Source organism: Anolis sagrei, chromosome 2, assembly GCF_037176765.1.
Source record: "Anolis sagrei isolate rAnoSag1 chromosome 2, rAnoSag1.mat, whole genome shotgun sequence".
NCBI lineage: Eukaryota > Metazoa > Chordata > Lepidosauria > Squamata > Dactyloidae > Anolis > Anolis sagrei.
In genome coordinates, this window is record NC_090022.1 from 256,223,477 (window position 1) to 256,250,905 (window position 27,429).

At 40.6% G+C, this 27,429-nt stretch overlaps 1 protein-coding gene across 1 annotated transcript; it reads left to right on the forward strand.

The window, feature by feature from the left end:
• Window positions 1–13,153: 13,153 nt before the first annotated feature.
• On the forward strand, window positions 13,154–26,685 carry LYSMD3 (LysM domain containing 3). Its single transcript, XM_060761770.2, has 3 exons — window positions 13,154–13,298; window positions 18,864–19,148; window positions 21,808–26,685. The coding sequence occupies exons 2-3, from the start codon at window positions 18,879–18,881 to the stop codon at window positions 22,372–22,374; spliced, it is 837 nt and encodes a 278-aa protein (XP_060617753.2). The 5' UTR covers window positions 13,154–13,298; window positions 18,864–18,878; the 3' UTR covers window positions 22,375–26,685.
• Window positions 26,686–27,429: the final 744 nt, after the last annotated feature.

Here is a 27,429-nt window from a genome sequence, read left to right on the forward strand (position 1 = left end):
AGGAGTCAGGGTCAGCAGGGCTGAGGGGGTAGTTTGAGCACCGGGCTAAGACTCTGGGAACCAGGATTCAAATCCCTGCTCATCTACATAACTCACACTGGGTGACCTTGGGTGAGTCACGCTTTCTCAGCCTCAGTTGAAGGCGATGCAAGCCCGTTCTAAACACACATTGCTAAAAAAAAAAAAAAAAAACCCTGTCATGGGCTCACAATAGCAACAAGACAATAGCAACAACCCCTTGCAAAAGGGGCCAGTGTCTAAACCTGTGCAGAGAGCCTCTAGAGCAGGCATGGGCAAACTTTGACCCTCCAGGTGTTTTGGACTTCAACTCCCATAATTCCTAAGAACCTACTGGAGGGCCCAAGGGAGGGGTTGGTTGATTGGTTTGTGTTGATCATTAATGCATCGTTGGAGCAGGGGATTTTCCCATCTAATTTGAAGCAGGCTGTGGTTCGGCCACTCCTCAAGAAGGCTTCCCTTGACTCCACTGTGCTGAACAATTACAGACCGATCTCCAACCTCCCTTTTTTGGGAAAGGTGCTGGAGCAGGTGGTCGCCTCCCAGCTCCAGGGCTTTTTGGATGACATCAACTACCTAGATCAGTCACAGTCTGGTTTCAGGCCTGGTAATGGCACCGAGACAGCCTTGGTCACCTTGGTGGATGACCTCCATAGAGAGCTGGACAGGGGGAGTGTGAGTCTGCTGGTTCTCTTGGACATCTCAGCGGCTTTTGATACCATCAATCATGGTATCCTTCTGGGATGGGTCTCTCTGGGATGGGTCTCGGGGGCACGGTTCTGTCATGGCTCTGATCCTTCCTGGAGGGTCGATCCCAGTTGGTGAAGCTGGGAGACGCCTGCTCGGACCCCTGGCCCTTGACCTGTGGGGTCCCGCAAGGCTCTATTCTGTTTCCCATGCTTTTTAACATCTACATGAAACCGCTGGGAGAGGTCATCCGGAGTTTTGGAGTTGGGTGCCATCTCTACGCAGATGACACACAACTCTACTACTCATTTCCACCTAATTCCAAGGAGGCCTCTCGGGTGCTGGATGAGTGCCTGGCCGCTGTGTCTATCTGGATGAGGAGGAACAAGCTGAAGATCAATCCCGACAAGACAGAGGTCCTCCTGGTCGATCGTAAACCTGACCGGGGTATAGGGTGGCAACCTGTGTTGGACGGGGTTACACTCCCCCTGAAACCACAGTTCCGCAGTCTGGGAGTCCTCCTGGATTCATCGCTCACGTTTGAGGCTCAGGCGTCGGCAGTGTCTGGGAGGGCCTTTGCACAACTAAGACTCGAGCGCCAACTGCGACCGTACCTCACGAAGGCTGATCGGGCCAGAGTGGTCCATGCCTTGGTCACCTCTAGGTTGGATTACTGTAATGCGCTCTACGTGGGGCTGCCCTTGAAAACGGCTCAGAAATTCCAACTTGTCCAACAAGCAGCAGCCAGGATGTTAACTGGTGCTCCTTACAGAGAGAGGTCAACCCTCCTGTTCAAGGAGCTCCACTGGCTGCCGTTTATCTTCCGAGCCCAATTTAAGGTGCAGGTGCTTACCTACAAAGCCCTGAACGGTTTGGGACCAGCCTACCTGCGTGACCACATCTCCGTCTACGAACCCTGCGCTCATCTGGAGAGGCCCTGCTCGTGATCCCGCCGGCGTCGCAAGCATGTTTGGTGGGGACATGAGACAGGGCCTTTTCCGTGGTGGCCCCCCGTCTCAGGAACACTCTCCCCGAGGATCTTAGACAGGCCCCTACATTGGCAGTCTTCAGAAAGAACTTGAAGACCTGGCTATTCCGATGTGCCTTTCCCGATTAGGAAATCTCCAATACCAAGTCCCAGATGCACTTTATCAGAATTAAGACTGCCACACTCTGCACATTGCACTGCCCTATAATCCTTACATACCACCTGCCACATCAGCACTTTTTAATCTTGTACCCCATACTCTGGCCCGGCCCAGTTTTTATCTTGTTTGATGTATTGTTTATTGCTTGTGGTTCTTGTTGTTTAATGATGCTTTAATTGTTTTTAATTTAATTGTTTTCAATTTGCTTTAAGTGTATTGTTATGTTGTGTATTGAGGCCTTGACCTTTGTAAGCCGCATTGAGTCCTTCGGGAGATGCTAGCGGGGTACAAATAAAGTCCCTTTCTTCATTCTCTCTCCTTACTTAGTAAGACCCCTTCAACACTGCGATGTAATTCAAATTATCAAAGCAGATAATCCACATTATCTTCTTTGAACTGGATTATATGAGTCTACACTGCCATATAATCCAGTTGAAAGCAGATAATCAGAATTTTATATGGCAGTGTAGAAAGAGCCTTAGGCACCCCGGGTTAGTATATTTAGAACTGCAACTGGTTATATGAAAAATGGAAATGAGCAGGAGTCTTTTCCAAAGATCCTATCATATAAAATTCAAATGGTGGTGATAGTTATTTTTGTTGTCTTCTTCATCATCATTGTATTATTAGAAACATTTTTATAACATGAATCATTTGCAGAAAACCTAAATGTGATTTACAACATCGTACAACACCAAATTGCACACAATTAACACAACAGTAATAGCAGAAAATAAAAAGGTATATCCAGCCAACAATGACAGAATATTATTTTTCCTGCAGCAGAATAGGGAAGAGTCCTACATCAGTGACAGTTATCATTTCACTCCAAAACTGTTCCTGAAAACTCTAATAAATTGCCTACATTAAAGTCTGAACCTCCACAAATCTAAGAATGAAATCGAGATAATTTGATCTTTCTTAAAACAAGGTTTCTTCCCCCTCAGTTTGGATTACTTCCCTGCCTTAGACCCATCATTATTGATAAGATAAGCCTAGATTCTAACTTTCCCTGTGCTTTTTTGTTTTTGTAAAATGCATTGGGGGAGGACAAAACATAATGGAAAGTAAATACCAGAACCCCTGTTCAGTTTGTTTGTTTGTTTTCAAGCTCTGCCTTTTCCCCTTTTACTGGCATGGCATGAATGGAGACAGGAGGGAAGGAGGAACCTTAGAGAATAATGTAGGCTGAGGGAAGAAGCTTAGAGAAGGAAAGAGTGACTAGCCGTTTGATCCCAATAGATTCTTTGCTAACAATCACAGTAGTAGTAAAAAGGACCACAGTGTAGTGTGCAGCAGGTTCTCTTCCCTCATTTCAGAAGCGATGGCACGAGACCAAAAAGGTGGTGTAAGTTTCAATGGGACAGTGCATGGGTGGTCCTGAGGAAAGATGCCATTCAGTTGCATCCTGAACAGTCTCATAAATACATCAAATAAATAGCAATACAGAAGTACTACAGTCGGCACTCTATGTGCACGAGTTTTTGCACCCATGAATTCAACCAACCACGGCTCAAAAATGTATTTTTTAATTTTCAAAAGCAAACCTTGATTTTGCCACATACTGACTCCTAGACTGATCTGTAGGCATACCCTGTTGTAGTCCCTTGTGATTTCATAGACTCTCCCCGGCTTTCTCCATCATTCACTTGATTAAATAAGGAATGCCATTTTCCCACACCATTGTATATAATATGACTTGAGCATCCACAGATTTTGGAATCCATTGAGAGTGCTGTAACCAGTCAACAATGGATACTGAGGGCCCACTGGATATCAATACAACCAATACAGAAGTATTACAGTCAACACTCTATATGCACAAGTTCTGCATCCATGGATTCAACCAACCATGGCTCAAAGATGTTTTATTTTAAATTCTGAAAAGCAAACCTTGATTTTGCCACATATTGAGCCCTACACTGATCTGTAGGCATACCCTGTTGTAGTCCCCTGTAATTTCATAGATCCCCAGGCTATCTCCAGCATTCATTTGATTTGTCCACCATGTTCCACAGTTGTGGAAAAAAACAAAGTATGAATCGTTGATGTTAAAATCCTAGGTGACAACAGAATTGACTAGAAGCAACTGGAAACGCTTACACAATATGAGGATTTCGTTGGTCCCAGTAGTGATCGGCACACTGGGTACAGTGCCTAAAGACCTTGGCCTGCACTTAAAAACAATCGACACTGACAAAATTACCATCTGTCAGCTACAAAATGCCACCCTACTCAGATCTGCATGTATTATTCGCCGATACATCACACAGTCCTATACACTTGGAAAGTTTCCGACTTGTGATCAAATACAAAAGCCAGCATAGTGATTTTGTTTGCTATGTACTAATCTTGTTGTGTATCTAATAATAATAATAATAATAATAATAATAATAATAATAACAACAACAACAGCAATAACAATAATAATTTTGTTTCTTGCCTGCTTCTACTCATGGCTCGAGGTGGGTTACAAAATAATTAAAATATATAAACACAGCAAAAAATTACAAATATACACATATACAAATATATGTTATAGTACTAGATGGGATGCACTATATTCCACCAATCAACCACAAACTACAGACCACTTACTACAATGCAGCTTGAGCCTTGCCACATGCACAATGGAGGACCTTCTTACAGAGGCACTTGAAGTGGCCAGCTTCTGGTCAAAGGAAATCTATAATAATGCCAAGTTTTGAACTTTGTGGTTTTAAAATACATTTTAACAGTATTCTCAATTTGCTTCTGACACTATAAAATAAAACCAATCAACACAATTTCATCTCATTGTCTTTTTACTCAGAACCATGCATATTCAAAGTGGAATGAAACTCAATTTACTCTTGATTTTTGTTCTCTTTTGCCTAATCAGTTCAGATGAATCCTGTAAACTCATCTTCATTGACTGTTAAAGATGCAAAAGTAGCACAGAGCAGAAATTTCAGTAATTGGGATTTTTTGGTGGTGTAAAGAAAATGCAGAAATCTTTGGTCTCTAACTACCTACCTACCTATCTGGATAGGATAGGTGAGGCAAATGATATAAAACTTTCATTTGACTAAGAGCAACATATGTCTCGGTGCTCTCTCATTGTGCAGACTAAATAAAATCAGGAGAGATGACACTTTCTGAAATCTGCGTAAGGCTGTCTGGATCGTGATCTTTTAAGTTTCTCCCTCTTTATGCACACCATGTGTGGCGCTTCCCTGTGGTTTGTTATTTTTCATCAATAGCGGAGGGAGGAAACTAACAATACTCAGTGACCACACTGCATAGCACAGGGTAACCATGGAATCATTTGTCCACTTGTTAGGGCCCCTCCAGAATGATTCAGCCATTCATTTCATTGAATCAATATTGAAGCTTTTAAGATTTATTATGTGGGAGCTCAGAGAAAACTAATGAAACAAATTCTTTGCTCCTTCCCATTTTGCCACATGAAGCATATTGCTCTTTACTAGTGTAGGATGAGCTACATCACGGCTTTTCTTTTATGGAGATTCTACACATAAGATATTACCATTAACATTCCTGATAATCTGTGAAAGAGAATTTAAGGATTTCTGAAGCCTCCTGCCAGTCTTATATAATGGTTGAATCCAATACAAAGACAAAGAGGGTAGAAGAATGTGTTTCAGAATGCATAGGGGAGGCTTTTGAAACTGGTGTTGGAAACTCTTGCAGCTATCATTTAGACATACTCTAGGGTTTGCATTTAAGATAGATAAATAAATGATATACAATGGATAGATAGATGATTTTTTAAAAAAATAAATAATTAATTAATTTAATGGATAAGAGCCAATGACCTGGGTTAACCACAAGACTGTTACAAATCCATTGATGAGGTCATTAATTGAGATGGCTTACTGCAGTTCTATTCCCTAAGATGTCAATCAAATGTATGAAGAGAAATGATGAGATGTCGCTATGCTGATTTTAACAAGGAATATTTGGAACTAAGAATTCCAGGAAAACACTATATAATTACCACAATGTACTTAAAACAAATTAGGTGAGTATATACGACTGATATAAATTCAGTTTCACACATCTGTTTAACTCTAGCCCTCTAATGTTTAAATCTAGTCCTCTAGTCCTCACATATCTACTCCTCTAATACTTTGAAAATATCCCGCTAATTAATTGTATCCAATATTACTGCTACTAACATAATATAGCCCATGTTTACTTTCCATGAAGGTTAGTTCTTGGATTTCGCATGGATATGTGAAATCTTGGATAATAGCTAACTCTATTGAAATGAAGACATAACAAATGAACAGCCTGCATCAGAGGAGCATGCTTGCACCATCAATGTTTAACATTTACACAAATTATCAGCCACTGACAGAAGGAAAAGAGAGTTTCATCTATGCTGACGATCGTGCCATCACCACCAAAGCAGGGAGCTTTGAAATGGTTGAACAGAAGCTCTCTGAAGCTTTAAGTGCTCTTACTGCCTATTACAAAGCAAGCCAGCTGATTCCTAATCCATCTAAAATGCAGACATGTGCTTTTCACCTTAAGAACAGACAAGCACCTTGAGCTCTGAGGATTACCTGGGAAGGAATCCCTCTGGAGAACTGCAGCACACCAAAATACTGGAAGTTTCCCTGGATCGTACTCTGACTTATGAGAAGCACTTCTTGAATATCAAGCAAAAAGTGGGTGCTAGAAATAATATAATATGAAAGCTGACTGGCACAGCCTGGGGATCATAACCAGACATAGTGAAGACATGTGCCCTTGTGTTTTACTACTTTGCTGCTGAATATACATGCCCGGTGTGGAACATATTTTACCATTTTAAAACAGTGGATGTGGGCCTTAATGAGACATGCCGTATTAACATAGGATGCCTACACATCACACCACTGGAGAAATTACACTGTTTAGCCAGTATTGCACCACCTGACATCCGTCGCGAAGTAGCAGCCAATAATGAAGGGACCAAGGAATTGACATCTCCAGCCCATCCCATGTTAAGATATCAGCCAGCACACCAACGCCTTAAATCAAGAAATAGCTTTTTAAGATTTACAGATATACTTGCAGGAAAACCTCAGCAAGCAAGAGTCCAAAAGTGGCAGGCAAAAACCCAGAACCTCAATCCATGGCTGATACAGAATGAGAGACTTTCTCCTGGGTACACAGAAGATTAAGTGACTTGGAAGATGCTGAATAGACTGTGCTCTGGCACCACAAGATCCAGAACCAACCTTAAGAAATGGGACTACCAAGTAGAGTCCACAACATGCAAGTGTGGAGAAGAGCAAACCACTGACCACCTATTACAATGAAGTCTGAGCCCTGCCACATGTACAATGGAGGACCTTCTTATAGGAACACCAGAGACACTCCAAGTGGCCAGCTACTAGTCAAAAGACATTTAATATAATGCCAAGTTTTTAACTTTTTGTGTTTTTAAATACATTACAACTGTACCCCTTAATTTGCTTCTGATACGATAAATAAGATAATTCATAATAGTATTTCCAGTCTACAATGAAGTCTATATTTTGGCACACCATAGTGAAGTGTGGGCTCCAGGGTCTAGAAGCCTAATGGGCATGTTACTTTCAATGAACCCCATCATCAGCTGAGACTACCTACCCATTACGCTCACTGTCACAATTTTTTTTGGTAGGTACCCACATACAATAGGTATACAGCTATCTCTGATAATGCCTTTGTGTGTAGTAATTTAAAAGTCAGAAATTGAGACTGTTACTTAATATATACTGGGAGCTCTGACACCCGAATTCTACCTATAGTGGTTATTATCCAAGTACAGACAAGTAAGTCTCATGGACTCTGGTGAAACAAAACAGTGTTCTGGTTTGGATATAAAAAATAAAGCTGTAAATAAATTTCCAAGAGAATAATATAAGGCAAAAGTGAGAAATCCAGCTCTCATTCACTGAAGTCTGGACTATATCCATGATGTTTCAGTCCATACACTCAGAATGGAAAGGTGAACTTTCAGCTTTGAAATTAAAAGTGTTTGTTCTTACTCTTTATAACCTACAGATCCACGTGAACAAGCATTTTATTTGTTTAATAAGGTGCTTGTTCACATGGATCATATTGCTAGTTGTTGTGTAGCAAAAAAATTTATAAACAGTTTATAAAATGGATAAAGATGCTGAGTATTTTGTCAAATGAATAAGATCTACTTTATGTTAACTGCTTTTCCTTCAGTTTTTTTTAGTTAACTCTTTCTTCCCTGGAGATACTACTAGCATTGTCTAATGTGTTCCTCACTTTTTAATTCTGTTTTCAAGCCTGGGCAGAAATATGCCGATGGAGGGCAAGTGAGCCAAACAAATCCTTGTACATACAGGTGTCATGCAGTGATTAATACTGATCTTGTTAACTCACTTAATATGCAGTATTAGAATAAGTGAAGTAATTTACATAGGGAAGGAGAAAAGCTGCATCCACATTAGTATTCATAGGCTGTGCAGCTACTGTCCTGTTCATCAAGTTGGAAATATAGCCTTTTGTATATTGATGGGAAAATGTCACTGGGTACAAATGATTACAGAAAGGAGTGAAGCAGGGTCACGGCAAACCCCCCCTTACTTTGCCTTCTCTGAGGAAGTGTGCTGCTCTAGCAATGCTGAGTTGAACCAATAGTGTGTAGCATCTGTCTCGAGGACTTTCTTTCTTGCTGAGCCTCCAATATTTTAAAAGAAATGTTCTGCTAAAGATCTGGCTGTAATGTCTCAAATAGGGATACATACCTGATTTTTTCATCCAAATTTCCGAACAGTCCCTCCACATCTGTCATTATTGACCCATATTTATTTATATATTTACTGCATTTCTATGCCGCCTTTCTCAGCCCAAAGGCAATTCAAGGTGGCTTACACTGGCACGATTCGATGCCACAATGAACATAAACATAATTAAAACAAAATTAAAAACAATTACACATTATAAAAACACTGTAAAAAGCATAAAACATCAGTAACTTTCTATTAGCTCATTTTTACTGAACCATGAGTCTCCCAGCAGTCACTATTGTGTCTCAAAAGCTTGTCTTTAAAAGGCTGTTTCAGAATTGCTTTTCTCTGGGGGCATCGATTATTTAGCTATTTATTTATTTACTGTAGGGGACTCAGGGCGGCTTACATATATAGGCAACAATTAGATGCCAAAACACACATAATAAAAACATAAGCATTAAAACAATCATTAAAACATAATAAAACCTTAAAACCTTTAAAATCACGTAATCTGATATCGTAGTCCACTAATCTAATTTCACTTGGGAGGAAGTTCCACAGCCGAGGGGCCAGCACTGAGAAGGCCCTGTCTCTCATCCCCACCAACTGCACCTGTTAAGGAGACATGATTGGAGCAGTGCCTCCCCAGAAGAACTTAATCTCCTTGCCAGCTCATAGAGGGATGTTCAGACAGGTAAACTGGGCTGGAACTGTTTAGGGCTGACGCAAGAGGAGGGATGTCCTCTCTCTGTACGCCACTCCGGTGAGCAGCCTGGCTGTTGCCCATTGGACTACTTGAAGCTTCTGAACAGTCTTCAAAGGCAACGCCACGTGGAGCATGTGGCAATAATCTATTAGGGACGTAACAAGAGTGTGGACCACCGTGGCCAAGTCTGGCTTCTCAAGGTATGAGTGCAAGTGGTGCATAAGTTTAATTGTGCAAAAGCTCCCTTAGCCACTGCCAAGATCTGGGGTTCGAGGCTCAGCGATGAGTCCAGGATCACTCCACAGTAGAATTAATGCAGTTTGACACCGCTTCATCTGGCCCAGCTCAGTGTTGTGCAATTATGAGAGCTGTGGACTTATAAGGGCTGCTGATGTTTAACCAAACTACAAATCCAGGATTCCATAGCATTGAGCCATGGCAGTTAAAGTGGTGCATTTTTTGCTGTGTGCATGCACACTAAATGAGCTTGGTGACACCAAGAGTGCATCTACACTGCAGCTTGAATGCAGTCTGATACCACTTTAATTACCATGGCTCAATGCTGTGGAATCCTGGGATTTGTAGTTTGATGGGGCAGCAGCACTCTTTGATACAGGTGAAATATTATAAACAACAACTCCCAGGATTCAATTGCTTTGAGCCATAAAGTGATGTCAAACTGCATTAATTGTGCAGTGTAGATGCACCCTCAGTGTGTATATCTGTCGACTTGTGGCAACTCTATTCATTTTATAGGGGTTTTTTTTAGGGGGGGGGCAGGAGGGTGTCAAGGAATACTCAATTGTAGTAAGTTCTTGGTTGTATGGGCATACCAAGTCACTGTGTCTGTCTCCTGAGGACTCTGTATAGCGACCACGTAGCAACAGTAAGAACAGACCACAAAACAACAGTCTGGTCCAGGACTGGGAAAGGAGTACGGCAAGGCTGTATTCTCTCACCCTACCTATTCAACTTGTTTGCAGAACACATCATGTGACGTGCAGGCTTGAAAAATCCAAGGCTGGAGTTAGAATTGCTGGAAGAAAAATTTACAACCTTAGATATGTAGATGATACCACTTTGTTGGCTGAAAGCGAGGAGGAGCTGAGGAGTCTTATAACCAAGGTGAAAGAAGAAAGTGCAAAAGCTGGGTTGCAGTTACACATTAAAAAACCCAAGATGATGGCACCAGACTGATTGATAACTGGCAAATAGAGGGAGAAAATGTGGAGACAGTGACAGACTTTATATTTCTGAGCACAAAGATTACTGAAGACACAGACTGCAGCCAGGAAATCAGAAGACATTTACTTCTTGGGATGAGAACAATAACCAATCTCAATAAAATAGTGAAGAGTAGAGACATCCCACTGGCAACGAAGATCTATATAGTTAAAGCAATGGTATTCCCCGTAGTAACCTAAGCATGCGAGAGCTGGACCATATGGAAAGCTGAGCGAAGGAAGATAGATGCTTTTGAACTGTGGTGTTGGAGGAAAATTCTGAGAGTGCCTTGAACCACAAGAAGATCCAACCAGTCCATACTTCAGTAAATAAAGTCCAACTGCTTATTGGAGGCAAGAATATTAGAGGCAAAGATGAAGTACTTTGGCCACATCATGAGAAGGCAGGAAAGCTTAGAGAAGTCAATGATACTGGGGGAAAAGGAAGGAAAAAGGAAGAGGGGCCAACCAAGGGCAAGATGGATGGATGGTATCCTTGAAGTGACTGGCTTGACCTTGAAGGAAATGGAGGTGGCGACGGCTGACAGGAAACTCTGGCGTGGGCTGGTCCATGAGGTCACAGAGTTGGAAGTGACTGAATGTATAAACAACAACAAAGAGACATCCGACTGGCAACGAATATCTGCAGAGTTAAAGCAATGGATGGATGGTATCCTTGAAGTGGAAAGTGGAAGGCAAAAGGAAGAGGGGCCGACCAAGGGCAAGATGGATGGATGGCATCCTTGAAGTGACTGGACTGACCTTGAGGGAGCTGGGGGTGGTAACGGCCGACAGGGAGCTCTGGCGTAGGCTGGTCCATGAGGTCACGAAGAGTCGGAGACGACTGAACGAATGAACAACAACAACATCCTTGAAGTGACTGGCTTGATCCTGAAGGAGCTGGGGGTGGTGACGGCTGACAAGGAGCTCTGGCGTGGGCTGGTGCATGAGTCGGAAACGACCAAATGAATCAACAAGACATACTTAGAAGTGGCTTTGTCAATTCCTCAATAGGAATGTTTAATGGCATCTGATTTCACATTTAGTTGCAATCCTTTTATACAGAGCTGATTGTGTGAACTGAAGTTTAAGAACTGTATTGAGAGCAGCTTGCCATCAGACTCAGATTACATCTACACTGTACAATTAATGCAGTTTGTCATTACTTTAACTCCCATGGCTCCATTCTATGGAATAATGGAAGTTATCCTGATGCAGAAGAGTCCTGATGCTTCACCACTGGAGAAATTACACTGTTTAGCAGGTATTGCACCAACCTGACATCTGCCGGGAAGTAGCAACCAATAGTGAAAGGACCAATACAGTGGCATCTCAAGTTACCTATCCGACCGCATCTCGGCCTATGAACCCACCAGGACTTTGAGATCTTCCGGGGAGGCCCTGCTCTCGACCCCGCCTGCTTCACAAGCACGGCTGGTGGGGATGAGAGATAGGGCCTTCTCGGTGGTGGCTCCTCGGCTGTGGAACGCCCTACCAACAGACATTAGACTAGCACCATCTCTAATGGTATTCCGCAAAAAGGTGAAGACCTGGTTGTTTGAGCAGGTGTTCGAAGAATTAGTGCAATGAAATGTAATGACATAGGAATGGAACAATGGATGACGAATCTGGATCATGTCCTTTACTGATGAGATGCTAGTGAATGGTTTTGTAGTAATTGTTTACTAAGTGTGTAATGTGTTAGGTTGTTAATTGTTTTTATATTGGACCATTGAATTTCCGCTGTTCTTGTTTGTTGTGAACCGCTGTGAGTCGCCTTCGGGCTGAGAATAGCGGTATATAAGTAAGGTAAATAAATAAATAAATAAATAAATCTCCAGCTCATCCCGTTTGGATATCAGCCAGCACGTCAACGACTTAAATCAAGAAATAGTTTTGTAAGATCTACAGAGACACTCACTGGAACACTTCAGCAAGTGAGAGTCCAAAAGTGGCAGACTCAAACCCAGAACCTCAATGAAAGGCTGATATCAAATGAGAGACTCTCCTGGGCACACAGAAAACTGGGCGACTTGGAAGGCGCAGAACACACTGCGCTCTGGCACCACGAGATGCAGAGCCAACCTTCAGAAATTGGGCTACAAAGTGGAACCCACGGCATGAGAGTGCGGAGAAGAGCAAACTACAGACCACCTGCTGCAATGCAACCTGAGCCCTGCCACATGCACAATGGAGGACCTCCTTGTGCCAACACCAGAGTCACTCCAAGTGGCCAGATATTGGTCAAAGGACATTTAACCAACTACCAAGCTTGCAAACTTTGTGTTTTGTTTGTTTAAAAATGAAATACAACTGTTCGGTTTGCTCCTGACACGATAAATAAATAACCAAGCTATAATTGTCAGGATTCCTAAGCACTGAGCCATGGCAGTTAACGTGGTGTCAAACTGGTGTCATTAAAGCAACAGAGTAGACGCGCTCCCTAATTGGAGTCTTGAAAGTTCCATAGTTCAGCGGGGATGAGAAGGGGAGGGGGAAAAATACCCACAGCGCGCATGCGCAGCAAGAGGTCGCTTCTCTGTGAAGGGAGCAACGTTGAGTCTGTATTTGACTCCGTGAACGCTCTTGCGCCTGCGCAAAGCTTCCTGGCCTCTCGTTGGCCCGCTAGAAGGGGGCGGGGCCTATTTGCAGACGTGGCGCCGGCGCTGCTGTTTGCTCGCTGTTTCTGAGCGCGGCCTAGGCCTGTCACTGAGGGAGGAGGCGCGGAGAGAGGAGGAGGCCTCTGGCATGACGTCGCCCGGAAGACAGACAGGTATTTCGGGGTCGCTTCGTGGGGCAGCTACACTGTAGAACTAGCGCAGTTTGGCACCACTTTAACCGCCAAGGCTGAATGCTAGGGAAACCTGGAATGTGTGGTTTGATGAGGCACTCTGACAGAGAAGGCCAAAGACCATTTAAGACTGTGAATCCCATTATTCCATAGCATTGAGCCATGGCAGTAAAAAGTGGCGTCGAACTACATCTATCCCAGGCATGGGCAAACTTGGGCCCTCCCTCCAGGTGTTTTGGACTTCAACTCCCACAATTCCCAACAGCCGGTAGGCTGTTAGGAATTGTGGGAGTTGAAGTCCAAAACACCTGGAGGGAGGGCCCAAGTTTGCCCATGCCTGATCTATCCTCTAGTGCAGTGGTTCTCAACCTTCCTAATGCCATGACCCCTTAGTACAGTTCCTCATGTTGTGGTGACCCCCCAACCATAACATTATTTTCGTTGCTACTACATAACTGTCATTTTGCTACTGTTATGAATCGTAATGTAAATATCTGATATGCAGGATGGATTTTCATTTACTGGACTAAATTTGGCCCAAATACCTGATACGCCCAAATCTGAATACTGGTGGCGTTGGGGGGATTGATTTCGTCTATTTGGGAGTTGTAGTTGCTGGGATTTATAGTTCACCTACAATCAAAGATTATTCTGAAGTTCACCAACAATGAAATTGAACCAAACTTGGCACACAGAACTCCCATGACCAAGAGGAAATACTGGGAGGGTCTGGTGGACATTGACCTTGAATTTTTGGAGTTGTAGTTCACCTACATCCAGAGAGCACTTTGGATTTAAACAATGATGGATCTGGACTAAACTTGGCCCAAATACTCAATATCCCCAAATGTGAACACTGGTGGAGTTTGGGGAAAATAGACCTCAGCTTTTGGGAGTTGTAGTTGCTGGGATTTATAGTTCATCCACAATGAAATAGCATTCTGAACCTCACTGACGATAGATTTGGACCAAACTTCCCACACAGAACCCCCATGACCAACAGAAAATACTATGTTTTCTGATGGTCTTTGGCGACCCCTCTGACACCCCCTCGCGACCCCCACAGGGGTCCCGACCCTCAGGTTGAGAAACACTGCTCTAGTGTAAATGCAGTCAAGTAGGTTTAATAGGACTATTATGATCACCTGCCAGTAAGTTTCAATCTTATTGAAGCTATTGAAAGTGGTAGACCCAATGAATTAGAGCAGGGGTCCTCAAACTAAGGCCCGAGGGTCAGATACGGCCCTCCAAGGTCATTTTCCCGGCCCTCGCTCAGGGTCAACCAAAGTCTGATACAAAAGCACACAACAACAATCCTATCTCATCAGCCAAAAGCAAGCTCACACTTCCCGTTGAAATACTAATAAGTTTATATTTGTTAAAATTGATCTTCGTATTAATTATTGTTTTGTTTTTAAGTGTTTTTTTGGACTACACGTAAGATATGGGTAGTGTGTATAGAAATTCATGGTTTTTTTCAAATTATAATCCAGCCCTTCAACAGTTTGAGGGACCATGACCGGGCCCTCTGTTTAAAAAGTTTGAGGACCCCCAAATTTAGAGGAATTTACACAGAAGTGTAGTCATCATACAACTTGATTTAATAGGACTAATGTGATGGAATAGTGATTTCAGTAAGGAGATGCTAAGGATTTATGTTTTTATTGACTTTTTATGAATTCAGACATGCTCCAACATTGGCAGTCTTTAGGAGGAGCCTGAAAACGTGGTTGTTCCAGTGTGCCTTCCCTGAATAAGGAAACTCACAGCAATATGTCCCTAAACACACTTTAGTAGTGATCTAGGATTGTCTGCACACTCTATCCCTCTCCAAAATTTCTATCCTGTTTATATGTCACCTAGTCACGCCCAGCATTATTTTTTTAATTTTTACGTAGTACATTTGGCCCTGCCATAGGTTTTTAAACATTGTTGTGTTATTGTTAATGTTTATCGCTATTTTCTGTTTATGAGTTTTATTTATTGTTGTATTGTGGGCTCGGCCTCATGTAAGCCGCACCGAGTCCCTTGGGGAGATGTTAGCGGGGTACAAATAAAGTTTAGTAATAATAATAATAATAATTCATGTTTTATATGCTAATGTTTTCAATTGTATTTATATGTTGGGGGGGCATCAAATTGTGCCAAATGTAAACCACCTTGAATCGCCTTCGGGCTGAGAAAGGTGATATATTAATACGGTAACTAAATAAAAAATAAATAATGTAACTGTTGGAGTGCTGGCCTCCAGCTCTGTAGGACAAAGTTTGAATCCACATGTATTGAAACCCACTGGACAACCCTTGGCAAATCACATATTCTCAGCCCCAGAAAACTCTTTGATAAGTTTTGCTTTAAGAGTGTCATATGTTGGAAAGGATTCTAAGGCACAGAAGAGCTACACAGTGCCAAAGTTTGGAGGGAGGGATTGCATGGGGCTGTTAGGTCTGCTGCAGTGAGGGAGAACTGGGGGAGACTCTTTGTCTATTATGCAGCTTGTTCTGCTTGTTGTTTGCACTTTGAGACTCCTTATTTCAGGAGGAGTGGTGTAAAGCGGGGATTAGGAAGAAGGTAGAAAAGAAAAGTTGAAGATTCATCAGTATTTGTGAAAAAGATCTTGGAGTCCTCGTGGACAACAAGTTAAACATGAGCCAACAATATCATGCAGCAGCTAAAAAAGCCAATGGGATTTTGACCTGCATAAATAACATAGTTTCTAGATCCAGGGAAGTCACGCTACCCTTCTATTCTGCCTTGGTCAGACCACACCTGGAATACTGTGTCCAATTCTGAGCACTGCATTTTAAGGGGGATGTTGGCAAGCTGGAATGTGTCTAGAGGGGGGCAGCTAAAATGATCAAGGGTCTGGAGAACAAGCCCTATGAGGAGCAGCTTAAAGAGCTGGACATGTTTAGTCTGCAGAAGAGAAGACTGAGAGGAGACATGATAACCATGTATAAATATGTGAGGGAAAATCATAGGGAGGAGGGAGCAAGCTTATTTTCTGCTGCCCTGGAAAAGAAAATAAGCTTCAAACTACAGGAAAGGAGATTCCACCTGAACATTAGGAAGAACTTCCTAATGGTGAGAGCTGTTCATCAGTGGAACTCTCTGCCCAGGAGTGTGGTGGAGGTTTCTTCTTTGAAAGCTTTTAAATAGAGGCTGGATGGCCATGTGTTGAGGATGCTTTGAATGCGATTTTCCTGCTTCTTGGCAGGGGGTTGGACTGGATGGCCCAAGAAGTCTCTTCCAAATCTAGAATTCTATGATTCTATCAGTCACCATGGTCAACTTATTCCATAGCGGATAACATCTTCACATACAAGCCTGTCCAGGCACTGCAATCGGCAGATGAGGCCCTGCGCTCAGTCCCACCCCTGTCTCAAGCACAGCTGGTGGGAACGAAAGAAGGGACCTTCTCTGTGTTTGCCCCCCACCTCTGGAACTTCCTCCCTAAGGAGATCAAAACAGCCCTCTAATTGCTCTCATTTAAAAAACAACTAAAGACCCTTTTATGTTCAAAGTATACAGAGAAGAAGTCATATAAAACTTCTGGCACAAACAAAATGGAAAGATTATGAAAATGAGTTAGTACTCTGGTTTTTAAATTCTATGTTTAATTTTTATTAGTCCCAATTTTAAGCCTTGCTTTAAATGTTTATTTGTTATGAATTAATTTTAGTTATATGATACTTATTTGCTGTAATGTTTCATTATTGCTTGATGTTGATGCTTAATATGTTTATTTAACTTATGGTTGTTTTTGCTTCTGATTGCACTTTTATGTTTGCTGTTATTTTGTTGTGAACCACCCTGAGTTCCCAAGGGGAGATAGGGTTGGATAGAAATAAAGTTTATTATTATTATTATTATTATTATTATTATTATTTGAAACACAGCAAGATGAGTACACAGCAGACAAGATAATTCTGTTGGCTTTTGTATTAGATCACACGTCGGAAACTTCCCAAGTGTCTAGGACTGTGTGATGTATCGGTAAATAATGCATGCAGATCTCAGTAAGGTGGCCTTCTGCAGCTGGAAGATGGTAATTGTGTTTAAGTGCAGGCCAAGGTCTTTAGGCACTTCAACCAGTGTGCCGACCACCACTGGCACCACCTTTACTGGCTTGTGCCAGAGTCTTTGCAGTTCAATCTTTAAATCCTCATATTGTGTCAGCTTTTCCAGTTGTTTCTCTTCAATCCTGCTATTGCCTGGGATTGCATCATCATCATCTTCATCATCATCATCATCACCACCACCACCACCACCTCACGAGAGATTCTCTTTGTGTTTCACTGCATAACAACTAAAAATATCAACTTTGGTAGAAGGAAGATTCCACATATTCCAGATCTCTTTCAGTCACATCTTCCTGAATTTTCATTGGTAGCTTCCACATATTCAGAGTTATGTCACCCCCCCCCCCCCTCCACACACACACACACATACTATTATGATAAAGGTAGAAGATCCTTGCCAAATATTGAGTTGATTGTCTTTTTAGCTTTTCATCTTGGCAAGGCTCAAAAACTTGTTGAAATGGTGGAACTGGTCCAAGTCATAGTCAGTCTTTCAGGTAATACATAGTTAGAAGCGTTTGAATGGATTACTTATTACACTGTGTAACAAAATTAGAAAAAAAAAATCTGTTCCTGGTTTGGAAGTGTTATTTCCTGTTTAATTGTTCGGTTCTTACCGTACTTTTAAAGTAGTTGCTATACTCCATGAACTTCATTTTTTTGTGACTGCCACGAACTATGTTGAAGTGGTTGAGACACTTGTGAAAAACTATAGCAAAATGTGCTACAGGATGTCTTGCAAAAACGAAGTTTTTTCAGTTCAATAAAAGCTTTCCCTGTTTTATTATAGAACCAATTAGGAAATGACATTTATAACCGAGGAATAAAAATTGTCTCACATAATGTTATCAACAAGTACCATGTCAGTAGAGGTACCATGTCTAGGGGAGTATCTGTATATGAATCCAGTTTATGTTGTAAAGAGTGTCGTGAAGCCTCGTTAATTCTTTGATCAGAAATCTGTTGCATTCTTGCTGAATTCTCCAACTTCCAAGACTCCCAGGCAATCCAGATACTTTGCTTATAACCAGCTAAATTGTGGGATTGTTTACATATTTTACTTTTAGCCACAACATTCCTAATGGTGTCCCTCTTTTTTGTTACTTCTTCCCAAACATAACATAGAACAGGAGAAGCTTGGGAAGTTTACTCTTTTTTTTTGGGGGGGGGGGGGGTGCTAACTTCCAGAATTCTACAGATCCCAATCTCCGGAACTAATCCAAAAGATGAAGTCCAAAACAAAAATATTTCCAGACTCTTGGAGGGTGGGGGGGGGGGGGGGCGCGGCAAAGTAATGACTATTCCATTTACCTTCTTTTCCATGTAAAAATCTTGCAAGACAATGCGTACCAAAAAGTTGTTTATGGCAGTTGTGTAAAGTTAGAAGATGAAAGGATACTTAGAGTACATTATCATTCTACTAGTTCCCTTATCACTTGTTGTCTTTTTTTTCTTCTATTATTAGAATTCTCCTTATAGGATGACAGGGAAAAGCCAGAATGTCAGTTTCCAGCCTCCATCTGTGGTGCAGCCTGCAGTGGAGAGCCATTCATATCCATTTGGGAATGGTATCAATTCTGATAGCGATGTGTTGGAAGATGAAGTGGAGGTGTACGAACTGCGACCCCGGGGAAGGGAGAAAGTCCGAAGAAGTACATCAAGAGAGAGACTGGATGATATTGTATTTATAACAAAGGATATACAAGAAGGAGACACATTAAATGCCATAGCACTTCAATACTGTTGTTCAGTAAGTTTTATGAAGTTAATTTAGAGGGACATGTAAACAGTGTTAAAATTTTTATATATGATTAAATTGTTTTACTATTATAAATAGCTTGAGTTACCCAGGTTTTGATATTTGTTTCTTTCTTCTGAATGAAGCATATGATACCAGCATAGAAAGTTCAAGATCTATTGACAGTAGTTATTAAGTCATTGCTCGTATGTAAGGTGAAATAATGACTTGGCACAATTATATCCATGTGTGAGGAAACACGAATGGCTGAACTGACTCATTGCTAGGAACCACAAGAACCAGTTTCCAACAGACCTTGCCTGAGATCCAGTAGAACTACTCCAGGAGGCCATAACTGCTTTTCTTACACTGAATTCACAAGGGTAGACAGAGGCTACCTGGCACACCTCTTGATGGAGTGTGCTTTGAGCCAACCAGTGATCCTTACAAAACTGGGTCAAAGAAAAAACCATCACCTCCCCTCTTCAATAAGAGGAAATTATGCTTCTTTGTTTCCAAGTACAAAAGGACAACTGAACCCCTCCTGTATACATCCCCAAGGCCAATGGGTGGTTTAGGGAAGAGGGCATGAAGCGGGCACTGGCATCATTCATTCTATAGTAAATACTCTTGTAACTTGAACAAGTTACAGGTATTAAGAAATTGAAGGCTGGTTGATGCATTTTGCCCTACTTTACTGCAATTAGAAAATGAAACTTAATCTGAGAGCCTTTGGCTGGTGGTTGTCGAACTCACCTGTCTGTAAGGTCAACTGTGCTTGCGATTTACACTTAATTGCTTGATAACCATGAATCAATATTGCCTGGATCATTAGGGAAAGAGAGATAGTAAGGTCTGCTGTTTCCCTGTTCCAAACATGTTTTTTTCAATTGTTTTGTACATGAACACACTGACACAACCCAGATACCTTATTTGCATGAAGGAAAGTGCAATGATTGCTTTTAAAAAAATCAAAATGATATAGCAACTTCCTGAAAGCTATCATGAGAATTTGAAGCTACCCCGTTGTAAACAAAAGTTGCAGGTCTTAGGTTTCAAAAATAGTCCCTTACATTAAAACCTTTTTTCTTAAAGAGATAAGTCTCAAACTTTATAATATGTTATTGAGGTCTATTATATATTATTCAAATACAAGATCATAGGATATAACTAATGCACTTTTTAAGATCCCAGTCCATATTGTTATTGGTAAATGTACCAAGTCAGTTGTCAATCAAATGCTTTTTATGAGTGGTAATGAGTTTTAGGAACTAGTTCCAAACAATTGCTTCTATTATGCATTTCTAACCTTTTAAAACATTAGATAGTAGAAGCAGTAGTTTTTAGATATTTGCCATAATATTCATATGTTTTAAATAATCTTTGAAAAAAATCATAATACATATAGGAATGCTGTGAATTGGTGTCAGACAGTAACTGGAAGACTACATGATGCCACTTTTACAGTAGTGCATTTAAATGTGACTAGATGCATGTGAAATTATATTTTAGCACTTCCGTATCTGACTATAACTTGGCATTATACTAAATTTCCTTTGACCAGAAGCTGGCCATTTTGAGTGCCTCTGGTTTTGCTGTAAGAAGCTCCTCCATTGTGCACGTGGCAGGGCTCAGACTGCATTGTAGTAAGGGGACTGTGATTGGCTCTTCTCCACACTCGCATGTTGTGGACCCTACTTTGTAGCCCCATTTCTTAAGATTAGCTCTGCATCTCATGGTGCCAGAGCACAGTCTGTTCAGCACCTTCCAAGTCACCCAGTCTTCTGTGTGCCCAGGGGGGAGTTTCTCATGTGGTATCACCCACTGATTGAGGTTCCAGGTTTTAACCTGCCACTTTTGGACTCTCGCTTGCTTAGGTGTTCCTGCGAGTGTGTCTGTAAATCTTAGGAAACAATTTCTTCATTTAAGGCATTGGCTTGCTGGCTGAACAGAAGATGGGCTTGAGATGTCGATGCCTTGGTCCTTTCATTACAGGCAGCTACTTCCAGATGGATATCAGGTGGTGCAATACCGCCTAAACAGTATAATTTGTCCAGTGGTGTAGTGTAGACATCCTGTGGTAATGCGGCCTGTCTCATTAAGAGCCACATCTACTGTTTTAATGTGGTGAGATGTATTCCACACTGGAATGAATGGATAAATGACTAGGTTTTACAGTTCTAGACTGTTCCTTTTCTGGTAAACCAGTATGTAAAAGAACCATAAGAGTACTTTGCCTGCGATAAGACTGTTGTTGTAACTTCTGACTTACGGTGAACATATCACAGCATTTTCTAGGCAAGATTTGTTTATAGACAAGGGTTGTCTTTGCTTTCTTGTATTAATATAGCACAATTTCTTCCCTTACACAATACACTATGATACTATTTCTTTCCTTAGGCAAGTGGTTATACCTTACTGCTTTTATTCACAAAGCAGTCTTTTCCCTTTCTGAATTAGCAGGTAGTCAAGGATGAGCTAGTGCTCACAATCACCTTTGCTCTCCCCTTTGAGATTGTTCTAGATTCCAAAGGTTTCCTTCCTATAATTTCTGAAATTGCAGCAGTAACATGTAGCCAGATTTAGTTTCACTAAAACTTAGAATTTCGATTGAATATTAGTTGTGGTTTTTTTTAAAAAAAACTAATTCATTTCCTACTTTTTGTTTTAGGTAGCAGATATTAAAAGGGTGAACAATCTTATTACAGATCAGGACTTCTTTGCACTAAGAGCAATTAAAATTCCAGTGAAGAAGTTCAGTGTTTTGACTGAGACACACTGCTTTCCAAAAAGACAAGTTTCACGATCGGCTTCTACTTCGTTCCCTGCAGAATTTCCAGACACATCACTAGCTGCTGAGCCATTCTCCAATGAGACTGTTGGTAACTTCTTGAAAGAAGTAGATCGTGATATAGAGCAAATAGTGAAATGTAATGCAACAAAGAGAGAAAATCTTAATGAAGTTGTTTCTGCCTTGTCTACCCAGCAATCAAGCTTTGAACCAGATGGTAAAACCGGTAAACGGAAAGATCCTTATTATGGAGCAGACTGGGGAATAGGATGGTGGACCGCTGTGGTAATAATGGTAGTAGTAGGCATAATAACACCCGTTTTTTATCTTCTATACTATGAGGTTTTAGTTAAAGTGGATGTCAGTCACCATTCTACAGTGGAATATTCTTCAGTGACATCCCCATCGAAACCATTAGAAAATGGAATAAATCAGCAGATTTCATGAAATTTGAAGTTTTCCTTCTACAAGCTCAAGGTATGAACATCCACTCACCACATTCTGCAAAGAGGAAAAGAATAACGGGTCCTGTGTGCAGTTTGAAAGTAGCTATCTTTTGTGATGGTATTTAGTACAAGGACACTTCTACAATCTTGTATGTGTGGAAGAAGTGGCTTTTGGTACAAATGGTGTTGGCAAATTCAATATGTTGATGTTAAGTATACATTGCCTGGATCTGCTAAAATGCTTCCATCTAAGATGCTATGCTCCCATTTAAAGTAATGGGAATGAAACCATTTTAAATGGAAATATCTTAACTTTATAAAACCTTTGATCATGTATGCTGAAAAACAATGAGTTGAGACATTGTGTAAGTTTTCTGTACAGGATTACCTTTACAATTTCAAATAACAATAATTTTCAGGCACTGTGTATTTTGAAAGGACAACCTGTTCTCTTCCACCACGAGAATAATACAGGGATTAGAAATAATTTGTCTTATCAGATGTGCTGAATAAGTTCAGTTCTCTGTACTACTGATAATTATAGTTGCCCATGAGGCCAATGACTCATGGGACTAACCACACTTGGCATGTGAAGATGTCCAACAGTATTGAAACTCTCTTTTTTCTTAAACAGCTTTAAGAGGGAAATAGCTTTGAGCAGGGAAACAGGAGAAATGGTCTTTAAACAGTGTTATCTTCTCTGTTCCAAAATTGTTCCCCTTCGTGTACGTCTGTTATTGTTTTGAAGGCTGTGTCTTTGTGTATCTACATGAAGCTGGAATATGTCCACCAATCCATTTTGGAATAAAGGAGGGGCAGTGTCCTTTCTCACTTGCTCCTTTATTTCCAAAACAGTGGAACTCCCAATACATGCACATTGTGTGTAAGATGCATTTAGCCATTATGGGAGCACAGTATTTTCCCCAACCGTAGTCATTCTCTTCCATGAAAAGTTTCCTGCCTTCTAATCAATGGTGGCTCAAAAATCCCAGGTGACAGGAGAGACAGTTACATGGCCTTTCAGAAATTGTACAGTAAGTCCTAGCAGCATAGGTTGCATCTCCACTGTAGAAACAATGCAGTTTGACACTACTTTCAACTGCCATGGCTCAGTTCTATGGAAACATGGGAGTTGTAGTTCCATGAGGTCTTTAGCCTCTACTGCCAAATAATGCTGGTGCTTTGCCAAACTACAAACCCAGTGATTTCATAGCATTGAGCCATAAAAGTTATAATGGTGTCAAACGGCATTAATTCTACAGTGTAAATACAGCCATAGTAAAGGAGTAGGGTTGCTGTAGTTCAGCTGCATCGGGGGGGGGGGGGGGGGGCAGGTCTTCTACCTCTACAGCCAGAGGTGTATGTCTGAGAGTTGGTGGTGAAGCACATAGGTGGGACACTCTAGTGCAGTCTTGGCCTTTAGAACCAGAATCCAGTTGTTAAGTGGAATTATAGAAGACTCAATGGGAATTTGCTATGTCAACATATGAGCTCAATTGATTCCAGCAGTCCCATTGTAACTTGCAATTGGATTTAGGCCTAAATTTCAAGCGTGTTATTGAACATTTTAAGAATTATGGTATAGTTGGATTACTTTAAGAACAGTGTAATGGTAAACCTTTCCTTCTTAAAATGCTGAATGTAAAACTATTCAGCAAAATGCTATGAGCACTTACTTTGTAAACTCATGTGCAATTTAAATTTGCTCTGCACCTTCGCAGCATTTTTAAAACCATGCAAAATCCAATATTAAATTTAAATCTTCAGTTGGGGCAAGTTTTATATGCTGTATTTTCCCTTGATTGATAGCTGAAGCAATTGTCAGATAACTGTCTGCTGAATTGTTTTGATTTAGCAACAGCAATATTTTTATATTATTGGGCAAGTGCTTGCTAAATAAAGAGTATTGGGATGTTTTTTTCTTATTGGCATGCAAAGCAATTTACTGAATAGATTTCAGTAAAGAACACTTTCACACAATAATCCTACTGTGCGCTTTCTGCATCCATGGCTCTGTTCTCTTTTCCTGAACAACTCTGTTCTCTTTTCCTGAATATTCATCTTGGGGAAGTTTTTGCTTTTTAGATGCTTTTAATTTTGTACCTTTCTGGATCAGTGTGTTTACATGATACTACATACTGTAGTATAGATTATGGTAAAGTGTTCAGCAGATTATTCAAAGAATAGAAGCAGAGAGCATCTGTGTTTTATATATAAGAAAACAAAAATTGTTGTGACGATTAATGAATTTTAAAAATCCAAAATGTTGAGCTAAGCAATATATTAATGAAGGCAAACCAAGATGTCAAAAAGATTATATAAGCCTTTTAAGTTCTTAAGAACTGTTAATCAGATAGGTGCTATGAAAAATGGAGGGGGGGGGGGGAATCAGAAAAGTATATTTTTCAACAATAACAAAAAATTTAGTATCTATTTATAACTTAATATTGAAAACTAGCGTGAATCTTTTTAAACATAGTAAAGCTAGGGCTGCTTTAAAGCCCTTGGATTGGAGGATCTGCTCTACTGTATCTTGTTTGCAGTATGGATGCTGCTGACAGTATTATTCCATTTTATATTTCTAGAATTCTATAAAGACCAAAAGGAAAGCAATGCCCTTAATTTGTGTGCTGACGTGATTTAAGACCTCTTACCATTCTTGCTCTTACTGAAATCTCTTGAAATGTCTCTGCGTTTCAGGCAAAGGGATGTAATGCTACTCTTAAAAATCAACAATATTGGAATCTTGGAGCTTTGGAAAACAGCTTTTTTAAAATTAAAACTCCCAGGCTCTCCTAGCCAGTGTTTTTGAATTGGATGTATAGTTGGAAGGAATACTATCTAGGGTTCATGTGCACATTCTTTTCAATTGGATGGCTCTTTCAGTACCTATTTGCAGTTCTTTTTTTGTCAGAAAAGTACAATTATGCACAACCAGAGCCACATTTAGTGTGTAGGCATGAAAAGAAATGAAGTAGAAGGGAGCATTTGCAGCAACAGGTTGTAAACAACTCTTCAGCTAGCGATCTGTTTATGGATCAGGTAGTGGAGGCTGTTTTTCCATTTGTAGAGCCTTTACAATTGAAACCAACTTTTTCAATCATATCTGTCTCCATTTATTAGCTATTCAATAGTACTTCAAACATGCCTGATGATATGCATTCATCACATCACATATTAAAAATTGGAAGAGGACTTTCAGTGATTATTTATGCTTAACTTGGCTTGTAGGAAAGAAATTCATATGAAAAGGTAACTGCAACAGAATAGTGAGGACATGTATATGTACCACTTCAAAAATATAAACATTACATTATGGCATAGTAGGCATGATGTGGTGAGCATTACCTGTCAGATAAAGTTTGTAGGTCAAGGCATAAGGAAATTCTGTATGAGTTTACACTAGAGATGTCATTGAGTTGCCAAGATTGGTGTGGTTAAAGTACTGCAGCTGTAGTTCTCTTTTTATTGTGAAAGCAAGGAGCTATGGTGTTTGAAAATGCTGCATATGTAAAACAGAAAAATAATCACAATGAATGAATAGTATTATGTACCAAAAACGCAAACTTGGGCTTCATCATAGCTCAGGGGCCTGTGCCTTATTCTCATGATTTAACCACAAAACTGCTATATTTTATGAAAAAGATGAATATTGTATTTATGAAATGGAAGATCTCTACTGATTTATCGTTATCAGTGCCTGTTTGTCTTATTGGGCTGTTTTGTGAGTATACATTTTGCTGTGGCATTAAGAAAATGAAAGCTGACTTCCCTACGTGTATTCAGTTGCTATATGTATTGCTTTTCTCCAAAATATTTTGTGGCAGACTTGAACTTGTTCTCATCATGTGGTAAACCTGTGGTTTGGGAAATGGTACCAAAATCAAATCTAATATTATGGAAAATTTGGAATATTAGATTATGTAATGAAATGTTGTAGTGGGTGCTAATGCATTCTGACACATGAAGCTGTTTAAACTTTGCCATTTCTTTCAGTAGCACTTCAGGCTTGTTTTAAGAAGTTTTCATGAAGCAAATATGAAATACATAAGATCAGGATATTTTTGGGGTTGAGATGAGGAAGTGGATCAGAATATTGGATTGTGACACGTATTTAATTGGTCAACTTGTATTTTGTATGATAAGCCATATAAAGAAATTTGAATTGATTATTCCTAGAAACACTGCCACAAATGCCCTTTGAATAATTAAGTCTTTCATAAGTTTTGTAATTTATAAAAAGCTATTGCTCTAACTGCCTTTTTTGGAAAGTACAGAAACAAAAGTCTAAATAAATAAATTTATATTTGTATTTTTGTTTGGCCTGATGAATGAATAGTATGAACAGCTAGTGGCAAAAAGATATGTGGTCTATATGTTCTGTATTTCCCCAGAAGCAACTGTGGTTTAAAGAATTAGCTGAGCCATACCAAAACTTTTGGATATACCTATACATGCTTGTTCTAATGGGCATTCAATGGTTTTTGAAACCTTTCCCAATTTGGGTTGCTGTGAGTTTTCCGGGCTGTATGGCCATGTTCCAGAAGCATTCTCTCCTGACATTTCGCCACATCTGTGGCAAGCATCTTCAGATGCCTGTTGGAAACTAAGTGAATGAGTTTTATATATCTGTGGAATGTCCAGGGTGGGGCAAAGAACAAATTCACAAGCATATGGACAATTTCAACAGAAAGGAGGAAACCATGAAAATGAACAATATTTGGCTACCAGTATCAGAACAGTAAATAAAGAGCAAAACTCAAAAAGTATGGGAATTCCAGACAAGAATCAATCAGGGATAGCTAGCGCCTCTCAACAAAAGATTACTTCAGGCAGCAACCAGCCAGGCCTTGAAACTGCAGGCCATTAAATGCTAATCAAGGTGGCAAACTGCAACATTTGCACATACCTCTAGCAGACAAGAGTTCTTTCCCCCACCCTGGACATTCCACAGATATATAAACCTCACTTACTTAGTTTCCAACAGACCCCTCAACAGTTGAGGATGCCTGCCATAGATGTGAGCAAAATGTCAGGAGAGAATGCTTCTGGAACG

Coding starts and splice junctions, on each gene's coding strand:
- LYSMD3 (XM_060761770.2), top strand. CDS start 18,879: ATGACAGGGAAAAGCCAGAATGTCAGTTTCCAGCCTCCATCTGTGGTG. Junction 19,149..21,807: donor CACTTCAATACTGTTGTTCA/GTAAGTTTTATG, acceptor TTTTTGTTTTAG/GTAGCAGATATTAAAAGGGT.